Source organism: Oryza glaberrima, chromosome 11, assembly GCF_000147395.1.
Source record: "Oryza glaberrima chromosome 11, OglaRS2, whole genome shotgun sequence".
Classification (NCBI taxonomy): domain Eukaryota; kingdom Viridiplantae; phylum Streptophyta; class Magnoliopsida; order Poales; family Poaceae; genus Oryza; species Oryza glaberrima.
The window spans coordinates 11,486,661-11,495,870 of NC_068336.1; the positions used below are offsets into that span (position 1 = coordinate 11,486,661).

A 9,210-nucleotide genomic window follows, 5' to 3' on the forward strand; every position below is an offset into this window, starting at 1 on the left:
CATTCTACAATTTAAATAAAATTATACTTTACTAGAAAAGATGCCCGTGCGTTGCAACGGGTAGAGCCAATTTAATTTATACATATGTATCGGTCACAGCCCATTGTTTCGTCTATTCATGTGCTTACCCAAATCACTTATTAGCAAATAAAAGACTATTTGTGTGTAAATAAGTTCTAAAATTTAAAATTTGGCTTATAGGAATAAGCATAAGCCAAACAATAAGGCCTTCAAACACGAGCTCGTTTTGTTGTCCAGCTTTATCTCAAGTTGAGTAGGAATTGATAACGGACGAAATCAGCAACTTTGATCATCCTTTATTTCAGTTGGCATGTTCTTTTCGAAAGTAAAATTGATTATTACAGATTATTGTAACGGCATCCCTGGTAGTACGTACAATCATGTGTGGAGACTGACTTGAAATCATGCTAACATATCCTAGAAATCGTGTCTTATAATACAAATAGAATTGGATGATCTGAGCAACAATACATGTGATATCCACACAGATTCTGTGAGTATCATTCGCTTGGTATCCACATCACACGAACTCTCTTTCGCAGTTCACTCACGAGTTATTACTTTGCAATGAATGTTACGTGTGACGGAAATCAGATACGGACGACGTACCATAGTTTTGACAAAAACATCTTCAGATACGGGCGAGGGCGACACAATCTCAATCGAACATGCGGCAAAGGCAAATTGCGCACGCGTGGGCGTTGCGGGCCTAATCTGGCATCAGAGAATCACGGGCGTGAGGGCATTGCGTGCGGCAAGGGACACGTGAAAAGTGCAGGCCCAATTAATTTACGCACGTCTCGGATAAGAGGGACACTTTGACATAAGATAAAAGGAAAGGATTTGACATAAACATTAAATTAAAACTAAAACATAAAATGAAAACCGATTCAAACACAGATGACGCATCCAATTTTTAGGGGAAACATTTCTAATTTTTATAATAGTAGATATGGAGATAGAGATATGGATAGATGAAAAAAAGGTCACCACGTCATCTGAAGGATGGAATTGAAGGATGACGTGGGATGTGGGACATGGGCCAGGATACAATCGATTTGGGGCCTGCATGTAATAGATCCAACGCGTGGGAAGGAAATCACACGGAAAAAAGTCGATCTCAATGAACCGCGATATACCCGTACGCGGGGTAAAAAGAAAAGGGAAGAAAAATAGCCGCGCACGTGGATAGAGTCGGACAACTTACGAATTTTTTTTTTGACAAAAACATCTTAAACTTTTATAATAGGTAAAGATAAAGATGTACAACTATATCGATTAATCTACACCGTTATAATCTAACTAACAAAGTCTAATTCTTAATGTAAGAATTTCTAGCCCTCTAATACAACCATCATGGTTTTTTAAAGCTATATCTATAACATAAAGCGATGCATATATTATCTTTACCGTTACAACGCACCGACATTTTGCTAGTTACATAAAATTATCAAAATCTCCAATGCAAACCGGACGAACTGATGCCATATGTAGACGAAAAAGGAAGAGCCTTAAACCCTAGCAAGGGACCGTTCACCCCAAACCAAAAAGAAAACCCCCTTTGTCGACAAAGCCAGTCCCAAGCTCCTTTCCCACCCACCCGTGAGATGGCGGCGGAGGCCCAAGCCACGGCGGCCGGCGGCCTCGCCGGCGAGATGGAGGTGGAGGCGTACCGCCGCCTCTTCCCCCTCGCCTTCCTCGAGCGCCACCTCCGCGAATCCGTCCGCCCCGACGCGCGCCGCCCCGCCGAGGCCCGCCCAACCACCGTCGCCCTCGCCGCCGTGTCCTCCGCCCACGGCTCCGCCCTCGTCCGCCTCGGCGACACCGTACGACCCCCCAAGCCGCCGCTCTCCACCCCTCCCTCTCCCCGCCACTCTTCCTGATTTAGGCGTCCGTGCGCCACCTATTTGACGAAATGCCTCCCGTATCTGTTTGCGGCAGGCCATGCTCGCGTCGATCAAGCTCGAGGTGATGTCGCCCTCCGGTGAGGCCCCCGACGAAGGATCTATTGGTATGTTTGCCGTTGATTTATCTTCTCATAGTGCTTTTGCTTTGCGCGTTTGGCTAATTTATCTGCGTTTCTATTGTGGCGTGGTGCCGTGGTGTTCTGCAGCTGTGGAGTTCCACATGCCGCCTATCTGTTCCCCGCTTGTCAGACCAGGACGGCCGGCAGAGGTGGCGCCAGTCATCTCCAAGAACCTAGAGGACATCCTCATGAGGTATATCGTGCCTTGCTGTTGCTCCATTCGTCACGTACCATGTCCTTTGACTGAATGGGCATATCATTGTGCTTTCCATGTGTATAATCTGAATTTTGCTTGAATGGATGAATGCCTGTCTGCAGGAGTGAATTTAATTTATTTATTTTCTGCAGTAAATCATGCTGATTTGCTATATTGTAGCAATTGGACTTTAGAGTTTAATCATGGGGTTCCTTTTTAATCAGCAAAGTAGTCATGTGAAACTGCATTAGCACAAATGGAACTATTGAAGAGTATTTTGTTGATTCGCTTTTAGCTAGCCAATATGATCTGTATGTAGGATTGGGCATGATAAAATGGCAGTTCGTTTGCATACTGTACAGTGGGGCTGGTTCATCTTGTTCTACTTGTTAGTAGAAAACCAGAAATGGGGAATTTAATTTTGTGGAATCAGTCTTGTTGATCATATGACTTATCTATTTTTCTGTATGCCCGTGAAACTTCTATATCCGTTTGCATACATGGCATATACAGAGGCGACTTTATTTAATCCTCTCGTGCAGATCAGGGATGCTAAATTTGAAGGAGCTCTGTTTGATCAGTGGGAAGGCATCTTGGTTAGCATACCTGGTAATCACTGATTTCATTATTGGTTCCTTCTCTTTGTAAGGCTTACTGGGCATCTCCAATAAGTCAAATTGAAAAGCTTCACCTGAAATCTAGTCGTGATACATTAAATAAGATGCGCAAGGCTTCTCATCCTTGAAGCCTGGTCCAAGCATCAATTGCTTGCTGCTTGCCTAATGTCAAGTAGCCAGCAATAGCCTTCCTCAAGGGATGATAGTTATTTTGTCATGATTGTGGACATTAATGTTTAGAGCACTTTCATAGTGGTCTCTACTGGAATTTATCTACTTCCAGTAATACTACCAGTAGAAACAACCTAACTCACAGCTTTATAAGGGTCTTCATTGGACAATTGTACCCCCATTGGTTGTACCACTGGTATTGAGTCAGTACTATAAACAGATATGGTCCGTTTAATGAAAAAAGACAGAAGGTCTAGATCAGTTCTACTTTCAATAGAACCACTGTAAAAGTTGTCCAATGTTTTATGGCTCGGATGATCGACACAAAGTAACTTGCTTGCAACAACAAACTTTTCATCTGGGACAACAAACTTATTATTAGTGAATTTTGTCCCCCAGATAAGTCGGAACTAAATAAATATCTTATTTGGGCTCTTTTCTTAGTGCTTCCTATCCTTAAGTATTTCTCTAAAAAAGTGCTGAAGATTTTCTGGGAAAATGTATGAATAATGATATGCTTTAGTCTGCTACCCTGTTTTCCCTTTTTCTTTTCCCTTCTAGGCTTGTACATAAAACTAAATCTTTTAGAGCAAATCTGCTCAATACCATCGCATAGAAATTGGAGTTGGAAAATGCCATAGTGAATGTGACATGCTGCCAAATACCATTCGCGAACCCCACAAATGCTGGAGAATACCATCACCAGTGCATTTTCCCATGATTGTTAATAGGGGTGGGCATAAAAACCGAGGACCGAAGACCAGACCCGAAAAGACCGAACCCGAACCCGAAAAAACCGAAATCACGGTCTTCGGTCACTAGTTCAGTTGTACGATTTTAAAGACCGAACTTAGTTCGGTGTATTCGGTCATCAGGCCTTTCCGACCGAAGTAACCGGACTGACCGAAGTGGCCCAATACCTTCTCTTGCTCACGTATATATGGCCCATAAGCCCATTAGCGTAGCACATATATGTTCAGCTGGTGGGCAACATCTCTAAAAAAAAAAAAAACAAGAAAGGGGAGTAGAGCGGCAGCGCCGCCAGTGCTAGGGTTAGCAGCTTGGCGCCTGCTCCCTCCCGTCTTTGGCGGCGGCGCTTCATCTGATCCACAGAGGCAGCGCGAGATCTGGTGGCAGGACGGCACAAGATGATGGCTGTGGCTGCTGCTGAAGGGTCTCCGTCGGTGCGGTAGCGGTGAGGTCATCGTCGTCGTCTTGCTCATATCCTGCCTGCTGTGCATGTGCAGCCTGAGCGCCATTGTCAGTAGCGCCGTGGCCTGCTGTCGAGAGGATTGTCTCTCTCGTTGATGATTGTTTCTCCTATACTCTCTATCCTTCAATTGTTTTTTTTTCAGATTTCTAACACATAATCTTTGAATGATTGAATCCCATTTTCTTGAACGATTGAATTCCATTTTTGTCAGATCTGGGTTTTTGTGCTTAAGAGCAATAGTTGCGTGTGTATGCTTGTGATTTACTACCTGCTTCGACTAGCATCTCATACTAATTTTTTTTCTCGCCCTCGTCCCTATATGCAAGTCTGCAATCCAGTACCACAAAGGATACTTCAGTTTGGTCGGTCAGACCGAAGACTGAGACCGAAGTATCAGTTAACCGAACTGTCGGTCCACAAGTTTCTTGAGACAACTTCGGTTTCCTTTTTATAAAGACCGAAAAAACCGGACCGAAATGTCGGTCCTGACCGAACGCCCACCCCTAATTGTTAATGACCCATTCTTTCTTTTTTCTTCTTATATTTCTACTAGGTGGGCCCACATTATGCCTTTTCCTCCTTTCTCATGTGCTTCCCTTTTTTCTCTGTAATTCATATCACATAGACGTGCCTATTCTTCTCATGCTGCATGGCCACAGACCTCTTCTCCCCATGGTGCGTGGTAGGATGATGCCATTAGCGTCTCCCAGCTGCCACATCCTGTGAAGCCACTGTCACCAAGAGCAAATGTGAGGTCAGATTTCATGATGGCGTTGGCGTCCACCCAGAGCATCTTGGCCATGACAGCGATGACTTCCGCATTGGGCAGGTCCTCAAGCATGGTGGCTGGCAACATCGTACTGCCTTTATCTGTGACATGGATCCAGCGACTGGAGTTCTGTAACATGATGTAAAAGGGTGTGGACAAAGTGGGAATCTTAGATCACCACTGCCACTTGTCGCATTTCCTTGGTGCTCAACAACTGCCGCATGACATTAGAACGTATTGCCAATCTTGCCATGTCACCTCCATGCTGCTCCTGTCAATTTTTCTCTGATCTCTTCTATATGTCCATAAAAATGGAACCTTCTTGTCGTGTTCTATGCCATGCTCACCATTTGTTGCTATTTCAGTCATTGGAGCACGTCATGTGTGGTCGCGCATGCTCGGTGCTTGTCCTCAATCACGCTATAGCAGCTCCCAGAACGTCAAGAGATGAGGAGAATGTCAGATAACCTGTATCTTTTATTTTTATCTTTGTCCTAGTAGGATGGAAACATTAGATATGGATGGAAAAAAGTTTACGGGGATGGTATTCTCAAGAATTTTCTGTGTTAATGGTCTTTGGAAGCTTTGGTTTCTTGATGTTATTTTCCTACTCCAATTTCCTTTTTATGGCATTGAACAAATATGCCCCTTTTTTAACGGAAACTCCAACAGGGACTTTCCCTGCTGTTTCCCTAAAATACAGTTCATGTGGCAGCACCAAATCTGTTATCTGCGGTTGCTTGCTGCAATAGAACTGAGCGCATGATGTGAGATTTGCCAGTATACTATTATTGTACCTGAGCATTGTGATAAATGCCAACTAGTACCCTGAAATCAGAAAATCATATATACCACTAGATGAGATTAATCAACAACCTAAACGCACATATTTGCAAAATTGCAATTTTTGCAGAAGATATTGCAATATGCAAACAACACACACATGTTTAAAAGAATACACTTTTTTAATGGAAGATATTGCAAAAATGCAAGCAACACAACATTTCTACGTACATCTGTCAGCTGAAGGTCTTTAATAGAGGTGGGTGTAAAGTACAACTTCAACCACAGCTCTTGTAAAGGAACAAACAATGGCATAAAAATAAGTTCAGGCAGTACTCGTCCAAAAACAAGTTTGCAAAAAGTATTTGTGTTTTATACAACCACAGCTCTTGTAAAGGAACAAACAATGGCATAAAAATAAGTTCAGGCAATGCCCGTCCAAAAACAAGTTTGCAAAAAGTATGTGTTTTATACTTCTGTTGTTTTCTTGACATCTCAACTTTACAGGATGTCTATTGTTTGAATGCTGATGGGTCTCTATTCGACGCTGCACTAATCTCAGCTGTTGCTGCATTTACACATTGTACGTTCCTTATTTCTGATAGCTTATCTTGATTTGACATTTTTCACTACTTAATTACTCTTCATTTTGAAATGTAAATATGCTATTGTAATATGTGCTAGCAGTTAGTGCTTTATTCAGTCAGTATGAATCAAATTACAGATTTAGTGCCCCCATTAAATACTCTTTTTGATAACTACAAACTCATGGAATTGCCTATTCTTCTCCATTAGTTAAGCTTTTGGGTGAACTTTCTGGTGCATGCAATTCAATTTTGTATCACTACCAAGAGGTCTTGAGTTCAAATCTTGTCAGGCACTGTTTAAATAAAACGCTGGCAAGCCTTGTAAGTGTGAGGTAGGAGGGATCCTAGATTGACGAGGAGTGTTAAAGGATAAGTGAATTGTCCATCCTTCTCCATCAGCTTAAGCTTTTGGTTGAACTGGTTGGTGCATGTGACTGAGTGTTAAACATCCATAGTTAGTTTAATTTTTTATTGCTAATCATCTAAATATTGTACGCATTGGTTTATGAGACAGTTCATAGCACATTTTGAGATTATTAGATGAGAACCATATAAAATAGAGTAGTTTAACATGTAAACATTGTTGATTTTTCTATTCTACCTAGTGAAACTTCAGGAAGACTGCAAGTTTTTTATGTATATATAAAACTAGTTAATAGCCATAAATATATGCCCTCGTCTATTTCATTTTACATGGCGTATAGTTTTTCCTCATTTATCATATCATGGCATTTTCTGTTGGTTTTATAGACTTATTTAATCTTATGCAAACTCGTATGATTTCTTATATGCTAAATAAAATAGAGGGAGTATTACTTGCCATACTTCTTAGATTTGTAAAGTTTGTTGACGGGGAAAATTTTCAATGGAAAATTCTCCCCTAAAGTAAACATTGAGAAACGGGACTCATCAAGATTGGGGTAACTTGATCCACATTCTGTTTTGTATCATTTGAAAGATTGTAATGTTGGAGTCGATGTTGTGAATGAAGATGTTAAGTGGTCTTTCATTTAATATGGTTTCATGTGGCTGTCTCACAAACCTTTTTCTTATGTTTGGTGGTTTATGTGCGTGAGAAGCTTGCCTAAATAGAGTAATGGAAGGTGTGTTTTGTTTTGACCTTATGAGCTCTGGGCGGAGTGTGGAGTGAGGCTATATGTGATCCTGTTATCATAACCAACCCTGCATTGGTGAAAAAAAAAGATGAAAACATTGTAGGTACAAAGAGATTTTTATGTACAGGATATTACTGATTATTTCCTGGTCATTTATGATTCTTGAAATTCAACAAAAAACTTCAGATGGCAAGGCAAGTCCTGTTAGATTTGACATGGAAGTATTATCTGGTCAAAACTCGCTGCTCTATGCCTGTTCATTTTCCATTTTATAGAAAGTTTGTGCATCTGAAGTTCTTGGTCTGTTCCATTTTCTTCATGTTAACATCTCAAGGTGCTTTAGTTAATTTTCATTACTAATACTATGTTATATTTGCAGTGGAAATTCCTTTGGTATCTGTCGGTGATGATGGTAGAGTATTTACTGTTGGGGGCAATGAAGGCAAAGCCAAATATGAATTGGTAAACAGAGAAAAGAGGAAGCTTACGATTACTAATGTTCCATTTTCCCTTACATGTGCACTTCACAAGGATAATGTTCTAGCGGATCCAACTGCTGAAGAAGAATCAATAATAGAGACTTCTGTGACTATTGTTCTCGATTCTTCAGACCAGATAGTGTCAATACAAAAACCTGGAGGTGCAGTGACATCTATGACAACTATTAAGGTCTGTTAGCTAATCCGTGCTTAATAAAAATTTCCATAGTATCTGTGGTAGTTTTCTTTTTTTGGCTTTTGGTAAAGTATTCAGGCGCGAAACAGGCTTCATGTATTTGACAACAAAGGAATTACATTTGTATATTTGATTCAGGACGAAATAGCAGCTGTCTGAAGTTAGATACTACTGAGTTTTATGTTTTGGTGATATTTCCTATTCTTATACTGTTATCAAGGGTTGGCTTGTCTCTCTACTCTACCAAAATTTAGATGCCAAAATTTTGGCATTGATAAATTTTAATAGGGTGTAGAGATGGAGAACTATTGCTTAGTTTTGTGCCAAAATTATCTTAATGTTAGAGGAATATATAGGCTCTACCAAAATTTTGATATGCTAGTCTTGATGGAGTACATTTTGACAAGGTAGCAAACCAAACTAGCCCCAAGTTAAGCACATATATTTTCACTAATTTGTTAGTTCTATTTGATTCTGAAAACTTTGCACACCATGTGGCATAGACAACCATTTGAGGATACACCTGATTGACCTTTAATTTCTGCAGGAATGCATTAGCTTGGCTAAGGACAGGAGAAGAAAGTTAAGAGAAATTCTCATGGACAATGTTGAAGCAATGGAAGTCGACCAAACTGATTAAGTTTGTCACAGTTCTGATTCAGTGAATCTAACCAAATTATTTTTGTAGTAGCTCTTTCCTATCTCTTGGTTGTACTCGTAGCGTGATAAATTTTAGCACCTTTGGCTACTATCCGTTTAATTAAATAAGTAACAGTCCGTACCTGCCTATGATTTTATTGAATTAAAGTGGTATCATAATTTTATTTGAGTCTGTCTTATGTCTTCTTTGTATTCGTAGTATGAGGAATTTTAGCGTCGATCTACCTTCGGCTTACCTTCTGTGTTTAGTTACACACAACAATACAAGTATGCAACAGTCTTTGCCTGCCTATGATTTTTTTTTCTTACTAAAGTCGCATCATAATGTTCTTTGATGGTATGGTTCGGAAAGCAAATTGTGTGCAGTCATGATTCTA

General features: G+C 40.6%; 1 protein-coding gene across 1 annotated transcript; it reads left to right on the plus strand.

Annotated features, from left to right (window-relative positions):
- Positions 1–1,561: 1,561 nt before the first annotated feature.
- Positions 1,562–9,005, plus strand: LOC127755357 (uncharacterized). The gene is made up of 7 exons (XM_052281012.1): positions 1,562–1,847; positions 1,963–2,032; positions 2,135–2,240; positions 2,786–2,852; positions 6,304–6,379; positions 7,878–8,167; positions 8,721–9,005. Exons 1-7 carry the CDS (start codon positions 1,629–1,631, stop codon positions 8,811–8,813), a joined length of 921 nt encoding a protein of 306 aa, XP_052136972.1. The 5' UTR covers positions 1,562–1,628; the 3' UTR covers positions 8,814–9,005.
- The last annotated feature ends 205 nt before the right edge of the window (positions 9,006–9,210 follow it).